The 23,219-nt window shown below is 39.5% G+C and overlaps 2 protein-coding genes across 4 annotated transcripts in view; one reads left to right on the top strand and one right to left on the bottom strand.

The window, feature by feature from the left end:
* KDM1B (lysine demethylase 1B) overlaps nt 1-13,081 on the bottom strand; it is a 27,438-nt gene extending 14,357 nt beyond the window's left edge. The window contains exons 1-12 of the mRNA XM_058830549.1: nt 12,959-13,081; nt 12,709-12,775; nt 10,085-10,187; nt 9,105-9,229; nt 7,190-7,279; nt 6,293-6,404; nt 5,489-5,605; nt 4,729-4,767; nt 3,434-3,638; nt 2,197-2,381; nt 1,166-1,342; nt 185-259 (exon numbers count right to left, since the gene is read on the bottom strand). Of these exons, the coding sequence (XP_058686532.1) occupies nt 185-259; nt 1,166-1,342; nt 2,197-2,381; nt 3,434-3,638; nt 4,729-4,767; nt 5,489-5,605; nt 6,293-6,404; nt 7,190-7,279; nt 9,105-9,229; nt 10,085-10,174 (1,215 nt within the window). The 5' untranslated portion in view covers nt 10,175-10,187; nt 12,709-12,775; nt 12,959-13,081. The remainder of the gene's footprint in view (nt 1-184; nt 260-1,165; nt 1,343-2,196; nt 2,382-3,433; nt 3,639-4,728; nt 4,768-5,488; nt 5,606-6,292; nt 6,405-7,189; nt 7,280-9,104; nt 9,230-10,084; nt 10,188-12,708; nt 12,776-12,958) is intronic.
* Nucleotides 13,000-23,058, top strand: TPMT (thiopurine S-methyltransferase). 3 transcript variants are annotated; one of them, XM_058830555.1, is made up of 9 exons: nt 13,000-13,124; nt 13,590-13,750; nt 14,525-14,617; nt 15,672-15,804; nt 16,290-16,342; nt 20,262-20,336; nt 21,071-21,156; nt 22,137-22,181; nt 22,938-23,058. In XM_058830555.1, exons 2-9 carry the CDS (start codon nt 13,611-13,613, stop codon nt 23,051-23,053), a joined length of 741 nt encoding a protein of 246 aa, XP_058686538.1. In that variant the 5' UTR covers nt 13,000-13,124; nt 13,590-13,610; the 3' UTR covers nt 23,054-23,058. The 3 variants fall into 3 exon arrangements, with proteins under 3 accessions (XP_058686538.1, XP_058686536.1, XP_058686537.1); XM_058830553.1 differs by lacking the exon at nt 13,000-13,124 and adding an exon at nt 13,161-13,403; XM_058830554.1 differs by lacking the exon at nt 13,000-13,124 and adding an exon at nt 13,161-13,313.
* Nucleotides 23,059-23,219: the final 161 nt, after the last annotated feature.

Here is a 23,219-nt window from a genome sequence, read left to right on the forward strand (position 1 = left end):
ACAAATAAATGCTGGTTTCAAACAGCAGGTTTACTCAGTAAAACCCCAGATTTCACAAATTAATTAGGATACCCTATACATACATGTTTTTAACAAGAAAGTACACTTTTTCTTTTTTTTTTCTTCACTTTTCAAAGCAGAGGAAATCTGATTTTTTTAAGTAATATACTCTAAAGCTTCCTACCTTAATTCCAAAGTTGTGCAGTTGTCGGGCTGCTGCTAATCCTGCTGCACCAGCCCCAACAATAATGACAGATTTCTAAAAAATATTAAAGTATTTAAATAAAAATAGTTAGAAATAAAAATTGTAATTTCACTCTTATTTGCTAAAGGCAAAAATGTTTGTAGGTTTCAGAAGTCTAGACTCTCTTGTCATCTAAAGTAATCTGTGATAACTTTTAAAGATGGCAGTGCATTTAATATAGAAAAAAGAGAAGTGGTAGCTTTGAAAATAGTTAAAATTCAAAGAACTTCAAAAGAAGATGCCTCAGTTTCTTTTAACAGAAAGACCTGAAGCTATCAGTAACAAAAGTAAGAATCTAATTGAATTTATCAGACAAGAAACATATTTACCTTGAAAAGATTTCAATCATAGATTGGATTGACCAGTAAAATCTATTTTATAAACTAAAAACATCGACAAATAGATATTTAGGTGTTCCAAATAGGTGTTCCAAACATGACTTATAATTTCAAGGAGATACTCTGTTACAGAATACATTAATAAGTTTTGGGTGCTATTTAACAACTTGCTAGTCATAAACATGTTCCGTTTAGTTCTTGCAAACTAACATGGAGTAGCAGTTTTCTCACCTATGGAAGCAGAGGTGTATTATAAGGAGCCACAGAACCTGTATATTTTTTACACAGTTCCCTTCCACTTGGACAGCACATGGGACACACAAATCCATGGGAATGAACTCCACAGATTTTAGTGGGAAAAAAATCCTTTCTGGAACGAGTCCAATTTATGTAGTTTCCATACCCATTGAAGGCATAAGAGAGCAATGTTGAAAACTTTCCACATATTAGGTTCTAGATGTAATTTTACTGATAATTTTATCCATTTATGCAAATGAGCCAAAAATCCAGAACCAAAACAATTATTCCATGCACCATGTAGTTTTACAGCACTAATAACATAGAGATTATTACAGCAACTTACATTGTGGTATTCCTTAGGAAGAAGGTACTGGTCGGGACTGACCGACAAAATCCCTGTATTAATTAGCCCTTTCCTTGTCATAAAATACAGGATCCTCTCCATTTCCTGTACACAGCGGATCCTCACAAGCCCCCGAACAATTATATGGTGGATACATTTTTGAGGGGTGAGAGCCTCCTGCAAAGGAGAAAGGAAGAATAGAAAATTGTTGATTTTCTAATATTCTATTTATTCATATGTTTACATCATATTTAAACTGTAAACCAAATGGTAAAAAATCATGACTCAGGCTTATGAGAGCATTTTAATAGAATTTTTGTGGAAAGTTCTTATTAGCAAGCTTTACACAGTAAGGTAACAATTTATTAAGCAAGATTAGCATGGAATAAAACCAAATGAGTCTACAAGAGACTTCTGATAACTCCATGATGTGTTCCATTACTACAGGAATGATATTGAAATGGATTCCTGTTTACAAAATGAATCTACATGGTGGCAATGTTCACAATGGCATTCCAGTAAAATCCATTCCAAAACTGCATTCTGAGGGAAAAGGGGATTAATATCCAAAACCTTTCACAAAAATGTAGACTTTCAAGTCAGAAAGGTTTGGTATGTGGAACTTTGGTATGTGGAAAGCAGTTCTACTGAAGGCAGTGCCACAGGTTTAGCCTAAATAAAAAGACAATCACTTCCCTGTCCAACAATCAGGTTAAAAAAAATCATAAAGCACCGCAAAACAGTGTTTAAATGTGTTCAAGCATCCCTTTAAAAAGTTAATAGCTGGGCAGGCACTATAGAGTTTTAAGAATTTCAAGACTTTTGATTTTTACTGCAGAAGAAGCTCCTATGCAAGAAGAGGAAGAGGGAGAGGGGAGAAACAAAAAACTCTCAACCCCAACAAGCCCCCAAAACACAGCCAACCTTAGAATGGATTTTCAAAAACATGGGAGCAATTTCTCAAATCCAAGTGAGTCCCCATCCCAGAAAAGCTGCTATTATTTTTAAACAGACAAATCATCATCTCTTACCTTGCAGTTTGTGTACCACAAAGCCAAAATCAGGTTTCTCAATGCCAGGTACATGGTAGGGTCTCGTGAATATTCTGGGAACTCATAGAGCTCATCCAGTTCCATGACATCTGGCCTCACACAAAGTGCTTTCCCACATTCATTGGGCTGGTAAAAAGGCTGGAAATACTTGTTCATGCCTGCAACTGAATAAAGACACACCAGGAATTAGCCATACTCCATCATACCTTTATCGCATCCTTCTCCCTCTAAAACAACCCACTGACTTCCCACAGATAGCAAGGAAGCTTTCCACCCTCTAGGCACCTCCAGAATGATGCCCTTTACATGGCTCTCCTCTCTCCTGCCCTCTAGGCTGTGCATTTATTATTGTCCTGCTGCCTCATGGGTATGCCTTGGACCTATCAGAGCTGAAGTTATGTCAAAGTAATGTTTCATGGCACCCCAATACCATGAGGAGTCCAACAAGGAGTGGGATCTAAATTCACGTCTGAGGATTAGTATCACTGTACAGACTCAGGCAGTACTCTGAACTCCTTTCTTCAGGAGAGGGTAATAATTAATCATCTTCCACGTTCAGTATTGGTAGCTCTATGTAATGAAGTTTTCTGTTAAGCAGATATATCTGTTGAACATATGAACGGATTAATTTTTCAGCACCTGAAGAGAACGAAGCCTGCTAAGACAACACAGAAGCTGAAATTTCCTCAAAGCACTCTTTCTGAGATGAGTATGACAATCCTGAATTAACTTTCTCGATACCTGACCTATTCTGCCAATCTGCACTCCCAGGCTGTCACTAGCAAAACAAAAATAACCTACACAGAATCTGAGTGCCTTAAGAAATCAAATTTTTTTCTTAAAAACCCCAAAGATCCATGATATCAAAACTAGCAGAATCCTGGGGTTTTTTGATAAATCTTCATTTCCTTGAGAATGCAAACAGTCTTTAAGTACCTGCATGGTAATTTCCTGTTTTTATACACAGTGGCACGCAGAAAGCCACTGCAGTCTGTGCTTACTCCCTAAAGTAAAGCCTTAAGAAATGTATAACCTTTATCTTACAAACAAGCAAAGGGCATCAAATGACAGAGGCAGTCACAGGGAGACTGTGTATTAGTGCTGAGAACAGAACCAGTGTTCTGAATCAGGGGAATTAATGTGCCTTATAAACTCACTTATAAGACAAAATTTACCACACCTGTTTAAGCAACACAGCCCTGCAGATGGCCCTTACCAGTCACATTAGGCACGCTCTTTAAGTGCTCTAACTTCACAAGGTTGGATTCACCAGGTAACCGATTAGTGCTGGTACAGGAGGGACTCATGCCCACGCAGTCTGGATAATATGCAGCTAGAAAGGGAGCTGCCACACTGTCTTTCAGCAAAGGAGGGAGTATGAGCATGGAGTACCACCAATGGTCTGAAACTTCAGCCACTCTCTGGCCAAGTGGAGAAGTGAAGAGGGGAGAAGAAAACACATCAGTACTTTAAAAACAATGGACAATGAACCAATTTCCCCCCTCCCTCCAAAACTGATACCAAAAAGCACTGGAAGTATCAATCTCAGAATTGCAAGTCATAAAGACATTTTCTCTCCCTCTTTCCCCTTCCTCAGCATGACACAGAAAACCTGTAGTGTTGATCTCTTCTCAGACATGGAGCTGCAGCTTCACAAACTCCACACCATGTGAAAATCAAACAAATGAGACATGCCATAACAACATATCTATGCCTTATCCAGCCCTTTATAAAACATTTACAGTCACTTATGCATCCAGAAATCTGAACTTAGAACTAAGTCCACACTAACTGATCAATTTAATTCAGATTCTGCTAACCCCATCAAAGACCTTCTAGAAACCTAAGAAGTGCTAATGATTCAACCTTAATTTACAAGTCAGACATGCATTAGGAAAACAAAGCCACAAAGCTTCTACAAGAGTCAATAATAAACTTGAACGTGTTCCCTCTGATAGAAGTCCTCAGGTACGCTTGTGAACATGGCATATTGAACATATTTTCATATGAAATCAGAAATGCAGGGTGACATGATCACAGAACCCTTCAAACACCAACATACATCTTGTGTGTACATTTTGTATTACGAGAGAGAAAAACACGTTTTGGTGTTCTCTTGCCGTCTTCAAAAAAGTGAGAAAAGCCTAACTAAAGACAGAAATCACCTGAAAGACAAGAAAATTTTAGGATGTGGAATTTTACTTGAAAGCTGGCAACTGAATACTATTTAGCCTGATCAAAAATGAGAATTAAGAGTAAACTGAATCAAAAGCTACAACTGAAGGACACCACAAACCACTTGAAAGCTACTTAGTATGGCAAAGGAGAAGAGGAAAAAAGATGAGAAAATAAAAGGCTCTGTTGCAAATAGTGTCTGACAGTTTCCTGAGTAAAATGCATAAATACTGACATAATTGGCCAAAGAACCAAAATTAAAAAGGAATAAATATGTCATGCTTTAAAATTGCTTTCATATTCTAGGACAAATGAAGAGGAACAGCCACTACTCACCAAGTCCTCAGGCATGGAACACTGGTCTGAGCCCTCAGTCTGAAAGAAAATTGAATGGTATGAGAGCTATTCTTAAGCTGTACCAAAAAAAAATAAGTATAACACAAAATAATTTTCTGTGGGATAATTCTCTAAATTAAAATAAAACAAAAAAAATTGCTTAGTGTTAGCTTTCTGTAGTAGACACGATTGTTAAAAAAAAAAGTAGAGAAATGCATAAGTTAAAAACACAACACACCATAAAGCAAAAACACTCTAAAAAGTGTTTATCATTTGTTAAGTTACTTTCTACTGATCAGACATATGGCACTTCAAAGACTCTTTCAAATTTCAGGAATTATCTTCATGCTAAAGCTGAAACTTTTCATGTAAAGCTCCATGACAGACTTGACAGCAATTAGGAAAAGTTCATTGAGCTTTTCAAATGCTTTCCTCAGTAATGAAGAAAGACCAAACAGAATTGGTAAGAACATTTCGGTGTATGTCTATTTTGTACATGCTTATAATAATCCCCTAGCTGAAGGATTTTAAAATTGACTGTGTAGACAAAGATATTTCAGATACTTCTTTCTTGACATTTCCTGTCAGAAAACAAGAAGTCCAAGCAGCATGTAGGCCTCTCACTGTGCAGCTCTCCAGGCCATCAGACTATCATTTTGACATTAGAGACACTGAGCAGCAAGCAAGAAGAAATTAATTTCTGCAAACAAGAAACACCAACTTGTTAAGTTTCAATATGAGCAAAACTGTTGTGTGGTACCTTGGTGGAATTGTTCAGTTTCATACCACATCTGTAGGTTTTTGCTATTTGTGGTGTCAGCTGGATTTCCTTTGTCAGCTGACGCCATTTACCACATTCTGGCTTTGTGCACTGCACCTACAAGTCAAAAAACAAACATGTTTTTACTTGTTGCTTGTGATTACAGATAAGATTAGTGCAACTTAAATAACCAATTAGAAAGAAGCCAGATGTGAGAAAGTTGTAAAATATAATCGTTAGACACATTCTTGTGTAATCATCAGGTCATAAGAGGTGTTTGAGCTACAGAAATCTTGTACTCATCTCCTGCAAAACTGAATTTCTGCACAGAACCTAAGACCAAAATTAATTCAATTCCCCATTACTGCAGTCTTTGGTGGACTTTGCAAGCATTACTTCAAAAATATATTCTTCATCACTTAAAAAAAAAAAACCTTCAAACAAAACATCACTACCACAACTTCCTTACATTCCCATCTTTCTTCTGCTCTCTTTACCAGGGAAATACAAAATCGGATTTCAGAGTCTTTCACACTTATACTTTCCCTGCCAAATCTTATTCTACCTGAAAATCGCAGCTTCTGCTTCACTGAAAAGTAACAGAAGGTTGGTCTTTGTGGGGTGTGGAGAAAGTCTCCGACAGTGGAGAAGCTGACCAGAATTTTTATCTTGAGCTTTTCCACAATTCTCTGATACTAGGAAAAAAAACCCACAAAAACTCAGCTGACTTCTGTTTGAACAGCAGAATATCAGAAACACATCAGAACATCACATTTCTATTAAATAAATCACCTTTCACCTCACCCAGTAAGGAAGCTGTTGATCAGCCATAAAGGCTTTTGGACTGGGCTCGCTTTTACCATTGCTTGTCCAAATCCTTTTCCAGGCAGTGTATTTCTCATAACCATCTTTATGGCTAAGAAGAAAGAGAAAACAGCAAGCAGTCAGAAAATTGAATATCTAGTTCACTTCAAGCAATAGCAGTTACTCTAAAATTAAATATTTTATATAAGGACAGAGAAATAAGTCTGTAGAGAGCACTGTATTTCTGCTGTTAAAAGGAGAGAATCACTGCTCTTACGACAGCAATAAATTGTATCCTGACCATTATGTCCAGTTACTTATAAGCACAATTCCTGCTATGTAAGGCCTGGACTGAGTGATGGGTATTGCTGAGCACATAGGCACACAAAAGTCTTGATAGAGATGGATGTAACTCCCACTCAAATAGGAGGGAACTTGGGAATGAAAGCACTCTGTCAGCCTGACAAGAGTCTTCATGGTCACTTCATGGAACCACAAGAGTTAAACTGATTTCTAACTGCTTTTTATTGTACTGCTTTAGAGAGGCAAGGTCTTCCGAATGCACAGTAAAGTCAACTTATAAAGGAAAACACATTTACTCGTAATTCTTCTCGTAATTTAAAATTCTTGGACATTGTTTTTAAAAAAGACAAAAGCTTCAGAATAATTGCACACACAAACCAGCCTGCCTAAACTAACCAGTTTTGTTCACGCTGCCCTGTTTAAGTTGATTAGTCCATACAACACCTGCAGTTTTATCATCAGTGTATAAGCCTCACTCTGACCAAAGCAAGCACAGAGGACCAATCTTTGTCTTTTGTTTATGAACATGATGTTTCAACAGCTGCCAAGTTCTAAGAAGATCTGAAAGGACACAACCTTAACTGGTAAATCTACCTTCGGTAATAGTGGTCAAAACATTCATTGCAGAAGTGTTCCCCACAGGACAGATGATACCATCTAGATGTATACCCATTTTTTGCACATCTGTAATGCAGGAGACATAGAATTAGTTTTATAGTACATTTAGGGAAAGAAAAAAAAATCTTTCTATTGACAGTAGCACGTTCTAGAATGTGAACAAAATATTCAGAACAAGCCAGGGCTTTATGTTAGATTCATGAAGACTGACTTACACATGGCACTACAGCCATACAAATAACAATAAGGTCATTTCAATTGTCTCAAACATTTCCAGTTTCCAAACTAAGCAACACCAGATGCAAGGGAGGCAAAGTGTACAACAATGTGCAGTTTTATAGTTGGTCTGGCTTCCAGCAGCCTCCCTCTAACAATGGTCAACTGAGCCTGTCTTTAGTACCCTTTAAGCAGGCATTTCCTGAACATGAAACAGTGAATATGTGCTGTGACACACTAAGCGTTTTGGAAACGTGTAAGAAGACAAAACTCATCTCCACAAGAACTGAGAGTTCCTTTACTTTGTTGTATTTAGTTCCAATATTAGTGCAGAGTTGGGAGGGATCATTTAAATTAGCATTTTTCTTGTACATGGGATCAATTGATTCATAAGTCATTACAATGTTCTGTCCCCAGAACAACTGACAAAACTATAAAGGCAAATCTGAACACAAAACAGATGTTGCGTATTTTTTTCTCATGAACAATTTGTGATTTTAACCCAGTGAGACAAAACCCTAAGGAAGCAGTATGCATTCTGGGCATTTGCTCTTTACTACTCTCAAAAAATATCCATTACAAAAATTACAGTCATCAGACAAAGCAATTGTTCTTCACTTAGGATACTGTCATTAAACTCAATGAAATTAATCAAGATAAATGCACAAGGTAAAAAGCAGTGACCTCAGCTACTAACTCAAATAGCCATGAAATGAGCTCATCTCAAATAGATAAAGTTGAAAGTATGTACTTGGGGGGGTGGGAAAGATGAAAATCAAAATATTAAAATAACAATTCAAGAAGATGAGTAAGCAGTATGCATTGTTTCCTGAATAAAAACTGTAGTATCACCAATGCTGATTTCACAGGTGCTCACTTCCCGGAGAAGTCTCTCAGGCAACTGCCAAAGCACTTGGCTTCCCTTCCTTATGATTGTAACATCTAGAATACATTGACTTCCTACCACCAAAGAATAATCCATGGATATAACTAAATGAAGCAGATAATTAGTTATATTTATTTTTCAATGCTATAAAGAAGGAAAGTTTGCCTCAATTATCAGGGAGGGAGGAGCGCTACATAACTACAGTGTGCCTGCTTCATAATGAGGTCTAACATGTTGCCTATTATAGGTATACCTTGCCAATATTATGCATTCAAAACCACCAAGGTCAGAATGCAAAAGCACTGTGAAAGTGCAGAGAAAGTGAACAAGAACAAAGAGTTCAGATAAGAATGACTGTCTCTCCTAAGACATAAAATTTCAAGGCTAGAATCTCACCTCAGCCTACAAAGCATTCCAGTGAAAGAGTGGTAACAACTTTCTACAGTAAATGATGGTTTCTTTTTCCATCTCAAAAGCAAGTTTAGTTTTCTCAGATTACACTAACGTGCTCTCACAGAAGCAAGGCATGTTCCAGAGGACACCGTTAATAACATAAGTATATCCCAAAGATACTCTGTATCTGAATTAGCAACTTGCACAGGAGAAAGTTATTGACACCAGGAATAACTTGTGACATTTTCCTGGCATCCTAAGATTCCTGTTAGAAGTATATTTTAATTCTCCCTCTATATTTAGATATGAAGGAATTTTTCAAAATACAATTTGAATCTTAAACTTCAGCTGCAGATTGAGAAAGTCCATGAAAAATGCAAATAAAAAGTAACAAACCTTTCTGCTGCACTGGCAAAGCAAACGGGACATGTTGCAGTGCATCCAGCTTTTTCACACTTCCTGTATTTCTTCTCTGACGCTTCATCATCATCATCTGCTGCTTCAGCTGCTTTCTTCTTCACCTAATAAAGAATAGCTGGAATCTGACCATAAATGACACAAATACATCTTCCACAAAGCAGCATTCAGACAGTCCTGCAGCTTGTGAGTGGCATTCTGTAGTTAAAATGATCCTAATGAAAATCTTTGTAGCCATTGTGAAATAGTTGCAGCATGAAACAGCTGTCAACTTAGGTCAGATTTTTCTACTTAAAAAAAAAACAAACAAAAACCCACTGAAAAAAAACCCCAAACCCACAGTAAGACTGGAAATATCATTTATATCTAAAAATGTCTTGCCTTGGTCTAATTGATGGCACTGAAAAAATTATAAGCAAAGCTTACAGTTTAAATAGTATTTTAAGCTCCATCATGTGTTAACGAGTCAAGCCTCATACATTAATTTTATTTCTCCTTTGGAAAGTCTCCTCTTTTATAATACTTACTGATATTAATTACAAGTGCTAATCCTATCTGTGCCTCAAATAAAATATTAGGGTAAGCTTAGGGCATTTTTTTGATACGAAACTAAATACCAAATATCTCTTCTGGGCCTCAAAGGTACTGTGTCTTATCCAGTTTTAGGCCTCTGCCTGGATGGGGAGACAGCTTTGTCTGACTGTACAGAAATCCATTACTGTATTTTTAACACATTAAGTACTTACAGATTATATAGAGTATTTATCTTTTCTGAATATTGTTTGCAAAATGAGACACTTGATCTGTTTATTCACAGAATTAACTCTGTCTCCTTCCCTGGGCCTCAGTACTCTAAGACCCAATTTACCCACAAGGAAGCCCACTTTCTTTACAAATGTCAATAGAAAATAAAAAATAGCAAAGTACAAACCCATGTGTTTTTAAATTATTATAAATACCTGTCTTCCAGAACTCCTCACAGGAAGGTTGTCTGGAGACTGATCTGAAGAACATGCCTTTTTCTTCGTTCGTACCCTTCCCGTTGACATTGTATTGTTAGAGCTGAAAAAAGGTAGGCAATAGTTAATTAATTTAAATTGTTTGACTTTGCAGAGCTAATCACAGACACTCACAATACTACTTTTCACAGAGCTACCTAGGTAAGAATCTGTCCAGCTTGACTGTTAATTCAAGGGGAAAATGGGAATGAGGCATTACGGGAATGAACAATAAGACTATTTTAAACTAAATTCGTAGTTAAGATTAGATCCCTGAGTACATCTTGACAGGCTGTTCCAGACCAGCATATCCTGGATTTCAGTAATCTGATTTGCATTACGTGAAGACCTGGACTGGAATTTGGGTTGGCAAAGTGAACAGACATCAGCTCAGTGCTGATGCAAGCATTCAAATACCACTCAGAGTAACACTCATCCTGCTAACTACTGATTTATTGGCAGCAAGAGATTTGCACTGTAAAGCACTTTTCCAAACAATGTACTGAAGAGACGGTTAATGCCAGATGAACAATCAGTCCCAAGACTTGCACAGCAACCTATGAAAAGACACCAGAATTTGAAGTCTAGACTGCCATTATATTGCACCTGTAAATGATTGAAATATTACAGAGTTTGTTGTTAAGTATTCTGTAGGACAAAATAAAAGATTTACGGCACGAGAACGCTCTGTAGCGGTCTTTGACTGCATTGGTAGGAGCATAGAATGAACCACAGTTCCAGTAAACTGGAAAGCATAGAGTGTGAAAAAGTATGATGCAGAAATATGAAAGCATATTTAAAATGGTATTATCAAAGGCATTCTTTTCACAGGGGATAAAGCACAAAGACAGCCTAGAGGAAGAAGTAAATCTAAAGTGCTCTACAACATACAGAAAAGAAGTAGAAATATATTCCTTGTACTACAGCACTGCATCATGAATGTTATCTTGTTCTAATAGGGATCAGTTTGTAATTATGTTTTTGGGAGTGTTTATATATATATATATATATATATATATATATGAGATTTCTCAATTCTCCCTATTTCAGGATGCAACCTCCTTATTCAAGCTGTCAGTGATGGACAGGGCAGCAGTATCTTCATTCAGAAATTCCATTAAAAGTCAAGGTAACAGGAGGAGAGTGGAATTTTTACAAAATTTTATATTAAGCTGATCCAAGTCAAGTAAACTGATGCTTCACTCTCCTCTCAAGAGAGAAGAAATTATTTGTGAGAGGAAGAGAAATCACATAAGGATATCTACATAAGTGAAAAATTAGTTCAAACAACCCAATACAAAATTAAACTTTGTTTCTTGTATGTATACCCTCCAATTATAACTAGCCAGAGGTAAGAAAAAGATCATTAAGTTAAACTGTTACCTAAAAAAAAAAAAAAAAAAAAAAAAAATTAGCATTATTTCACTGCAACTTACCACTGTATGGGTGTCGATGAGGTTGGAGAGTAAAGAAAACCAACCAGTTTCATTTACATGAGATTTCCCTAAACTGCTGTGAACGCCCAGAAAATGGAGGCTTTTTTCCCCTAGAGCTTTCTTTATGTAGGTATCAGTGGCACAACAGTATCTCTCTGTGTCACCTAAGCTTCTGATGGTAAATAATCGTTCTGGTGTGCCATGGTCCTTACAGTCACAGGCTTTCAACTGAGCAAGGAGCCCTGAGCAAGGCACCAGGTGACTCATTTTGGTGACCATCAGGTGATCAGAGTCTGCTGCTGCTGTGGGGCCCTTTTATCCAAGGAGGTAAAAGAACATGCAAATTTTGTATTGTGTATGTGGGGAGTAGAAAAAGTGTTAGTTACCAATCACTAGGAAGTTTGGTAAAAATATTTTAAATTAAGAGATTTCTGAATCTATTTTGCTCTTATCCCTTCTACTGAAGGGGTAAGAGCAAAAGATATGTCTGTGATTCTGTAGAATCAGATGGAACTCTGCCCATGTTGAAAGATATAGGTCAGTTGTACAGAATTTGCAGAAATATTTTTGCTCTTACCCCTTCAATAGGGTTAAGAGGGAGGTGGGGAGAAAGAGATAAAAAGAGCAGTTGTAGGATACTTGCTCCCCACTTCCCCTGATAAAACCAAAAAACCACAAATTTTTATAGAACAAACAAACATAGCTTACTCTGCTAAGCTTTACATGACTTTGCACCCTATCCTGTAGACATCTTACTGGCTGAGAAAATAAGCCCTTTAAAAGGAGAGATGTGTAATGCACTGTCACATTCGATAACGTTTCATCCGTCTGTAGTGCGTGGCCTATACTGGAAAGCTTAGTGGGGTTTACCTGCACGGTTGGACGCAAGTTTGTCTTTGGGGAAGAGAAAATAAATTAAGAAACCACACAGACAGACACACCGTCAGAGACAGAGAGGAAGCGAGAGCAGCCTGATTAACACGGGGAGTGCACACACCTTTAAAACTCAGCCCGAGTAAAGCAGCAGCAGCGGCGGCGGCGGCGCCCAGCCCCGGCGGCCCGGCTGTGACAGCTGGCGGGGGTCCCGAGGGGCAGCCCCGGGGCCGGGCGGCGGCGGGGCAGGCGCTGCGCTCGGCGCCGGGCACTCACCTCGGGGCCGGGTCACTCGGGGGCCGGAGACCACATTCACGCGTGTCCGCGCCGCCTCCTGCTAGAGCTGCAGCGAGGAAAAAAGGGTCGAAAAGGGGAAAGGAAGGGAGGGAGTGAGAAAGAGAAGGGGGGAAGGAAGAGTGAAGCGGGGAGGTGAGGACGGGGGCAGCGCTGGCACCTGCCCCGCCACTCCGGGGAGGAACAGGCGGCCCCGCGGTGGGCGCTGCAGCTGAGGGAGGGAGCCACTCACCACCGCCGCCGCCATCCCCACCGCCATCCTCCTTCTCCCCGGTGCCGTGCACCCTCAGCCCGCCTCCTCCTGCCGCCGCTTCCGCTCTCTGCGGTGCGTAGCGAGGGGGAGGGCGGGGAGGCACCGCCCCGGCCCCGCCGCCCTGGCGGGACCCGCGGCCGCGCAGGTACCGCGGCTGCCGCTGCGCGGGCGGGGGGCGCCGGGCGGGGGGCGCCGGGCGGGGGGCGCCGGGCGGTGCTCAGCGGACACGGGTCACCCCGCGGGTCCCCCGGCCCCCAGCAGGCGCTTGCCATCGCCTGCTGCCCGCCGGTTTCACGGGACAGAAATGTCGGCGTCTCCCTCCTTCGTTACCGGGGTAGGGGGGCTTCCCCATGGGTGCGAAAAGGGAGGCCACCGGCGGTCCCGCAGTGCTGGACAGGCGCGTTCCGCCGCCCCGGGAAACGGGGTATGGCCGGAGCTATCGGCAGCAAGAATATGCTGATTGCTCTGTCGGGTTCGGTACAGCTACCTTGAGATTGTCACCAAATTGTGGTCTCTTGGGAGCTACGATATTTTTGTCCGGTTCGAGGAAGTAAGAACCAGTTCCAAACTATGCATTAGGTGGGGGTAATTCTTCTCTCTTTTTTCACAGCTACAAGCACTCCCTGGTGACATGGACCACTCAGCGGATGCATCCGGGCTCCTGGAAGGCTCTGATGTTGGGTCTCAGAAAGAGAGAGTGGTGACAGAGGAGGAATGGCTACAAAAATGGGAAATGGGTGACATCGGATTTCACAAGGAACAAGGGCATCCGTATGTGACTTCACTCTTCTGCCTAAGCTGTTTTAAGTAATGCCATGAGATGAGTGGCTTGGCTCATTTGAGAAACTCTTAGTTGAAAATGGAACATTTGGAAAAAGCAAATAATTTTACATGGGCACAGCTTGAAACAAAAATAAATATAGATTTTTTTTCACCTACAATTGTCAAAAGGAAGATAAAAGAGAGTATTGACATGAATTTAGAGCTTTTATTCTTGAATCAGGTTTTAAACCTTAGAGTTTGGATAGTTTGACTAGAAAATCTTAAATTTTCTGATGAGAAGCTTTGCGCTATTGTTCATGGTGTGTAACTGGGTCTTGAAACAATGTGCAGAGGGCATCAGAGCACTGCCATGCAGTAAAAGACAAGGACCTAAGAGAGCAGACTTGATTATATAGTCTTTCAAGACCTGTAGAAGTGATTCACTTGATGCAGAAGTTTCATTATTCTGTTTAAAATCTCTGTTATGATCCTCTTAGAGGTGGGTTGGTTGGATTGTTTACTTGTAAAGACAAAGAGAAAATAGGACAAACAGAAATATGTTAATTTCTGAATGACATGAAATTTACTTTCTTGCTGTGTAAATGGAAGGTGAATGCTTTTATTTTATGCTTTTATTTCTTATGGCACAAAGTAGGTTGAGCTAATAACATATGTGCCATCGTGGAGTTTTTGTGCTACCTGGCGTAGTGTGTAGCACTTGGCTTTTCATGTGCCAGCACAAGTACTCACAGAGTTAAGTGAAACGTGTCTGTTCTTCTGCAGGCTCCTCCAAAAGTACCTGGATGTTCTTTTAAATGGCAGGAGTGGACTGAGGATATTTTTCCCACTTTGTGGTAAAGCAGTAGAGATGAAATGGTAAAACATAGATAATAAGAGCAAAAATCTTACTTGATGTGGGGAGGGAAGGAGAGGGGGATTCCCAACCTTATATTGGCTGGTGGAAATGTGCCGCATTTCCACTGCTAGGAAAGCAGTGTCACTGGAAGCTGAAGGGAGGAGGAAGCTGGTGTTTCGTATAATAGCATAAATTGAATGGATGAAGTCTGACCTGAAAGTCCTCCTGACTGTCCCAAGTTCAGCTTGGGGAATGCTGAATTTAGATGGATGGAGTGACTGAAGCTATGCCCCTACCACTGCTGCTTTTTGTAGCAATGTCAGCTTAAATTGCCCGCAATGAGGTCAGTTGTGTTAGACAACATTTTCAAGAGACCATGTTGCATGCCACTCTGGAGATTTAAGTGATTTGGGCTAAATGTAACTTTCTCTTTTTTTATCCTTTTTATTTTACTTATTTTACTTTTTACCATTTTCTGGGAGGGAGGGATGGGGGAGGGAGTGCTGTATTTAAAATTAGGGCCTATATAAGCCAGTGTTTTTTCTTGGAGAAAAGCTTGAACTGCATCTTCAAGTAACCCAGCTATCAGGTTTTACCACAGTGACTATTTTCTAGTCTGTCTGTGGGCTCTGACACACGTTGGTATTTTGCTGAACTGCAGCAGCATGGAGGATACCACACCTCCTTCACTGCCCCTTCCTGCCAAGCCAGAGAGGCAGCTGGGTGGACAGTGTGCCTCAGCCACCTCAGTTCAGAGCACAGCACCTTTCTGTAATGGAGTTTCTCAGTGTGATCACCTCTGTTTTCATCAAGTTAGTAGGAATAAATGAATAATTCATTAAATCTAAATAAAGCATGTAAATCTTTGTCAGCTCTATGATGAGTGGTGCTAATTTAAGCTCAGATCATGGAAGGGAGGTGTTCAATGTGAACATTTCAGGAAGTCAGAATTAGACATATCAGGGCATCATAAAACTAGGCTTTCCCTAATAAATAAATGATACATGGGAGATACATATTTTGCCCAGCCTGCGGGCCTCACATAAACCTGTGCCCTCCCTCTCTTGTGTGCAGGCTGGCAGACATGGGGCACAGTGTTGTTGGTGTGGAAGTCAGCGAGCAAGCGGTGAAGGATTTTTTTTCAGAACACAGTCTGCCTTATTGTGAGGAGCCAGTCCCTGAGATTTCAGGAGCAAAAATGTTCCAGGTATGTTTCCTGTGATGTCAAATGGTCTGGTGTGGTTAATCATGCAATGCTGGCATAAGTGAGCAAACAAGTCATTCTGCTTTTATGCAAGTTTTACTGGTAATCGTTCACCTCTCCTGAAGAGGTCTTAAAGGAAGCTCTGAGTTGTATTTTTGGATTGAGAAGTTGTTCTTCTGAACTTACTATTTTGGCCTTCTTATGACAATGAAGCACCTGAATGTAGAAGGAATGTATTTTAAAACTGGACAGTTGCATGCCTTGATAGATTAGAACCTCTCTTGAGGGGATCAGAACAGTTACCTCACTGAACTAAAACTAAAAATATTTCTCAGTGTTTTTCCCCATTACACATGAATGTATTTTTAAAATTTCTTTTTTAATAGTGTATGAGTATATTTTAAGATGTGAAGTAGAAATATATACTTAAGAGTGTGTATTTAAAGACAGTTAGCTGATAAGAATTGATTCCTTTGCTTTTATTGTAGAGTACCTCTGGCAACATTTCCCTCTACTGCTGCAGTATTTATGATTTGTCCAGGTAGGAATACTCATCATGTTTTACAATTCTCCATAATCGAATGTGTATTAATACTATCCAATGATATTATTTTATTTGGATCAGGCAAAGATTTGTCAGGTCCTCTCAAGCAAACTCGTATTAAATTGTATGAGAAATTTGAATGGCCAATCTCCAACAGAAGTCTAATTCCATTGCTAGTCATTAAGGATGATAACTAATTATCTTTAAATGGGCTTCTTATTCCATGCCATTCTGTGAAAGTTACCAAAAAACATTTTTGCTTTTACAGTAAAACCAAATAATCTTTAACATTACTGATGAATTCTATGAGGCAAAACTTTGGCACAATCCCTTACTCAGAGTAAGTAGTAAAAGTAAAGAGAATATATCCAGAGGTGTCTTAGCACAATAGTTCCTTCCTCTTGCAGTTCTTACTCAGATGTGAATTTTCCCTAGATTAAAAGGTTTTGGTGAGATTTTTTGTGTTTGTTTGCTCTTCTTACAAAGAAGACTGTCTTGTGACTGTCAGGCACAAGAATTTGTTCCATACCTCTTCAGTAAGGAGGTAAAGTCCTAAAATTTTCTTTGGTGGGCTTTCCAGAACAAGTACATAGAGGTGCAATAGGTAGTTCAGGACACTGGAACACAGTGCTTACAAAATGATCTTTTCTTTTTTTCATTCTGCCAAAACACTGGAAAAAGGACTATTCATTACTAGAGTCCAGAGTCTTTCAGACAGCAGGCCATGACTGGGACTTCTGCTGCTGCAGCTGACTCCAGTTGGTTTGAACAGTGTATATATGTAGCTCGTCTTACAGTGTCAAACAGATGGTGTGTATGAATGTGATTTTGTAGATACTGCCCGGTTTCCTACCTGCCTAGCTAGTTGCTACACTGTAGATCCCTTTAAATCTTTCTTGCTGTGAGTTGACAGGTTGCCCAAGGATTGCTTAAGCTTCTCAGAAATGTTTGAAAAATTCGGTCATAAGTTTTGTAGCAAGTTGTGCGGTGAAACCTGTAACTTTTATCACAACATGGTGGAATAATACTTTGAAATAAACAAAGTTAGATAATTAGTGACAATTTCAGTGCATATCACTGGATCTATTACATAGTTTGTCATCACAAAATAAAATGGCAGATAGACATTCTGGATGCAGAATGAACTGTATTCCCAACATCAGTCAGCAAAGACCTGTGACTTAAAAAATGCACACACACTTCTAGTTTCTGTATACAGACAATTTGATTAATTACCCAGTAATTATGGAAATTAAACTTATTTCTCTCTTGCTGAGGCTGGCCTACTAATAGGTCCCTTTCATCTCCATTAGCCTAGCATTCATTAGAATAAAACTCAGATGTGCTCCTGACCTTTGTCAGAATGGGACATTTCAAAGACTCTTGCTAGTTAAAGAGTAACAGGAATTACTGCTCTTTCTGGGAATTCTGGGACATATGTAAAACAGCTATATTACACAATTACTGTAGTCCTAATACAATTATGGCTGCAAGACTTCAAAAGAAAATAAAAAATTGCATTTACTGAAACTACTAAACATATGCAGAGATAGAAATTCACAAGTTTACTCTTAAATCCAGTGGTTTTTCTGCAGATATGTGAATCTCTGATTTTCATGTTAATTTTGTTAGATGTAGCAGTACCTAACCCATGCTGAGTGCTGTATAAACACATAGCAGTGTGATGCAGTGAAAGGTAAAGCCAAGGGAAGTGCTTCCTCATACCTTAGCTTCATCCTGACTCCACATCAGGATGAAAGACAGCTTTTTGTGTGCCTTTTTTTACCTTTTCCTCATGGCTTCATTGTGTTGTGAAGGAAATTGGATGTGCAGAGGGACAAGGAGCACCCAGACACTCAGCAGGTCCTGAGATCTGGGAAGCCGGGAGACCAGCACTGGGACAAGGCATGAGCCTGTCTGCAGCCTGGGATGTCTGTAGGCCTTGATGAAATCACTGAGAAGTAAAGTACATGAAATTCATGTATGGAACCACTGCTGCCATTCCAGTTAGACCAGATTAAGGTTGGAAAGAAAAACTAAGTGCAGAAAACCTCAGTGGTTTGCCTGAGGTCACCCAGCAGACTCAGCTATGCAGAGAGGAGAACTGCCTCCAAGCCTCAGAAGATCAAGTTTGTTCACCTGCCCCACTAAATCTCCTTTGTGCCCTGCATGTCCATTGCTTGTTTAACTGTCTCTTTAAAAATCTTCTTTCAGTTACGAGGCTGGTTATTTAAATTAGATGCTTAGACTTGGCAAACTTTAAAAGAAGTCAGCACTTGAAAGCGTTATCATGTCTCATTACAGTAGAATGGGAAATACAGATCAGCTTGTAGGTTAGATGCCAAAGACTTAAGCAATGCCATTGCAATGAAAGTAGCAGTGGGCAGAGAGTTCCCATGGTTTAACTCTGGCTAAGTTGGTGGAACTAAGCACCACACAGCTGCTTGCCCACTCCCAATTACGAGATGATGGGGGACAATCAAAAGAGTAAAAGTGAGAAAGAAATGTGTGTGGAGATGAAAACAGTTTAATAATTAAAAAGAAATTTTAAAAAGTTGTAAGGAAAAAAAAGCCACCAAAAAAAAAACCACCAAAAAAACAACAACAAAATAAAAAAAGAGAGGAAAATAAAACCCAAGAAAGACAAGTGGTGCAAATGAAAGCAGTTGCCCACAACAAACCAAGCAACTGATGCCTAGCCAGCCATGTAGCAGTGCTCCCATCCACCAACCTCCCACCCAGTTTTATCCAGTTTTATTTCTGACAATGGAGCCAGATGGTCTGGGTCAGCTCTGCCTACTGTGTCCCCACCCGCTATCTTGTTCATTCTGGTGCTCTCCAGCATACTGGTGTCCGGGTGTGAGGAACAGAAAAGGTGTTGGTGTTGTGCAAGTACTGCTCTGCAGTAACTAAATTGTCAGTGTGTTATCAACATGATTGCAAGCCCAAATCCAACACAGCCCCATGCAAGCTTCTATGAAAACTACTAGCCAAAACCTGTACAGAAATGAAGACAGAGGTGATGCAATTGGACTCTGCCCAGTAGGGAGAAGAGTATTGCACAATTCTATGCCACGTTTTTCTAAGTAAACTTATTCAAACTTTCTTTAAAACTACGCCATTTACTTTATTACTATCTTACTATCTAAGCTCCTATTTTAACAATTGCCAAAACCGAGGCTCTTTCTTATCCCCAGATATTCTTGTCTTTTGCATCACTCTGGCTGTTCCACCCATTAATAAAGGCAGTTCTTGATAGTATTGCTCACTTGCAGGCTTTGGTTGGCCACTGAAGCCATCTGCCAGCATATCCTGGAGCTGAACTAGTGTCTGCAGCAGAGCTACACTGAGGCGAGCAGCAGTGTAACTTAGTTTTTATAACATTAAACAAACTGCAAGCTGGAGCTAACTGTCCTGAGCATGTAGCTGGGAATTTGGATGTCTAAAGTTACTGAATGTGCTGAGTCAATGATAAAGTAAAGTCAAATAAAGCCACAAGGCACCTTCCTTAGCCTGCATATGAAATCATGCATGGGTTTTAGAAGGTGGTCAAGAACTGTTGATGTGCTGAGTGCATGTTAGACAGCAGGATGTGGTTACTGAACACACAGACTTGTAGCCCAAATGTACTAAAACTATATTCCTTCCTCCCTGCTGTGTCTCAGCAGCCCCTAATGATGGGGAAGCACTGACCTATTCCCACACTTCTTTGCTTTCGCAGCAGGACAAAGAACCAGGAGGGTTTCTTGAGTTCCAGACCTGTTGGTTTGGATTATGTAAATGTTGCACCATAACAAAAAGGTGGTGAGGAATCTGAATCACTAGCTGCAGAATCCTTGTGTCCTCACAAAAGTGTCTGAAAGAAGATCAAGATCCCTTTTTACTGTTTTTAAGCCTTTTCCTTATCTCCTTATAGCTCGATAGTTGGCAAGTTTGATGGGGTTTGGGACAGAGGAGCTCTTGTAGCTGTGAATCCATGTGACAGACAAAGGTTAGTAAATTGTATTGTTACTGTCTTTTCTCTGATGTGTCAGTGACAAATTTTTGAACCTGTCAAAATGTTAATGAGTCCTTTTTCATTTAAAGGACCGACCTACACATGTTCTCCTCTACCACAAGCATCTGCTGCAGTTGCAGAGTGCTGTACTCTTCCTTCAGGAAGCCACCCTGCCTCTTGGTGGGAAAATATGTGGTTTGTTCCAACCCAGCAAAAGCAGAGCTGCAAGTCTCATCTGAATTCTATTATTTCCTTCTCACCAGATCTACTTCTTCTGTCTTTGTCCTTTTTCCCCTAACTCTCCTTGATTAGAGATTACTCTCCTAAATTTTTGTTCTTGCCTATAGGTAGCCCAGATTTAATTTGAACCTGCTCCTGGGATTTTTTAGTTAGGTACAGAATCTTCAATTCACAATAATTTTAAAAGATCAGTACTGTATTGCGTACTGTATTCCAGACTATGGCAGATAAATACTTTGTCTGTTAATCTTGAGTTGAACATGCAAAAAAAGATAAGTTCTTGTTTATGAGGAATAAATATAACTTTTATTTTATATTTTTCATGTGTAACAGGAATTTTATGCTTCTGAAATTTAAACTAAGTTTTGTTTAATCTCTGTACAGTTCAGTTCAAATTCTGTCTGCATAGAAACGTGTTTTGTTGAATATTTTGAATGCTATGCTTGAATGCTTTACAAAAATAATAAAGTATATTTTTTTCCTTTTAGCTATGCCAGTTTGATGATCAACTTAGTGGAGAAAAGCTCTTCTTATCTCCTTGTTACGGTTTCATATGATCCAAACAAACACAAAGGTGAGAACTTTGTACTGTTCATGTTGTGATTTTGCTCTAATACAAATTGTATAAAGATATAATAGATGTATAAGTATCTTCCCCAAGATTTATATCTGCTAGCTTTGTTAGCTGGTGACAGCAGTATAACTGTGTGTTAAAAAGTTGAGCTAATGACCAAGCTTGGGACTAAATTTGTGTTTTCTATAGCATTGAGACATGCTGAGGGTAAGTTGAGGACAGCCATGGTATATTAACAATGAAATGAAACTGTAAGTGTGGCTGCTACAATGTGCTTCCAGTGTGGCTGGAAGTCAGAGTATTTAGTAACATCCTGTCTGGCCTCGGGAGCTTGAAACACGCCCAAGAACATCAGCTTCATGCTGTTTATCCAGTATTTGCAACCCAATGTGTTTCCCATCTTGTGCCTCTCTCTCAGCCACTACCATGCTCTGAATGCATTTGGAAGAGGTGAAATTCTGTAAAATCATAAGGTATTTTTCCTTTTATAGTTTTTATATTATATGCTTACGTGGGAGATCTTTTAGTTAATATTAACTCACAAAATAAAGAGATATTTTTCTGCTTTTGAGCCCTTCAGCATAATTATTCCCCAAAAAAATAGGTCTTGCTATCACAAGCAACAACAGTTTATTTCATTGCTTTCCCTCTGACACTGTTCAGCTCTTAGCCTTAATTATGCCACTGTAGTATAAGGAGATTGTCGACTGGAATCCCACAGCACACTGAGAGTGGTCATATCCACATGACATTCCCTGCTGCAGCTGGAGATAAAGCAGCAGCAACACCTGAAGCTGTCTGGCCCACCAGGGTGCCAGGAGTTCCTGGACATGTTTTCTGGTTCCTGCTGATGGTGCTACACTGTAGGGCCCAATTACAGGCCAGGTGCTGTGAGTGAAGGGGTTGCTCTCCTACTACAGTGTAAATTTTTTCTTCTTTCCATGTCTCTTCTCTGATTAGCTTCACCGATTTTATTTCAGGCCCACCATTTTATGTTCCTGAATCTGAAATTAAAAGTTTATTTGGTGAGTAAAAATTTTTTTCCAAAACACATAAAGATGCCTCTGCCTTGCCCTGTGACAAATGATACAGTCACTTGCTTCTAATCTGAAGGCTGGAGTCATGGAAAAATACTAGGAAAAATAAATATCATTTATCCACAGGGATTTTGCTGTCATTGAAAATTCTCAGTTTTTCAGAAGATATGAAGAAAACCCAAGAGACAAACAGTTCCTTGTCTCTATTTGGTACCTTTTTATTCTCCCAGGATTCATACTGCACTCAGTAATCCTGTAGCTGCAGTCTCAGAGTCCTGTTTAACCAATTTGTCTTTGTCTGCACCCTTATCAACCAGTTGCCCTGGTTTTAATACAAGTCCTACCAGTGCTACAGTTTCTACTGTACTTTTGTGACAAAGAAGAAAAGTAACATGGCACTCAAAGAAAATGCTAAAAATGTACAACTCAAATCCACCAAAATAATGAAATTTGGAGCTATGTCAGGAGTTTAATTTTAGAAGTTCCTCCTGATGTGCTGTAATATCGCACTTTTAAATTTACAGCTTTCTGAGACTGGCAGTGTTTGTGTGCAGTGAGTCATTGGCATAGACATTTGCATCTCAGTGCAAAAGAGCAATTAAGTTTTCCCCAGTGCATTTATGTCACTATGTTAGGCACTGTGGGGAAATCTGTGGATAAGATTTTTTATTTTTTTTTCCTGAACAGTTTGCATTTTTCATTGACTAATTATTCACTAATTTATTATTCTTACCTCCTTTTCAGGCAACTGCTGTGAAATTAGGTGTCTTGAAAAAGTTGATGACTTCTCAGAGAAGCACAGACAATGGGGACTAGATTATTTTCTGGAGGTGCTGTATCTACTAAAGTTTGTAGCTTGATTAAAATTTATTAAAATAACTTATCTCCCACCTTGCTTTTACTTATAACTGACATTTTTAAAGGGGGCATTCTTAAAGCAGGGGATTTGTCTATTTTCCTTACCAGGTGCCTTTACTGCCTTGAGATGTTAACAGCTTTTCTTAAACTCCATGCACAAATAGCTAT

The sequence above is a fragment of the Poecile atricapillus genome, chromosome 2 (assembly GCF_030490865.1).
Source record: "Poecile atricapillus isolate bPoeAtr1 chromosome 2, bPoeAtr1.hap1, whole genome shotgun sequence".
Lineage (NCBI taxonomy): Eukaryota > Metazoa > Chordata > Aves > Passeriformes > Paridae > Poecile > Poecile atricapillus.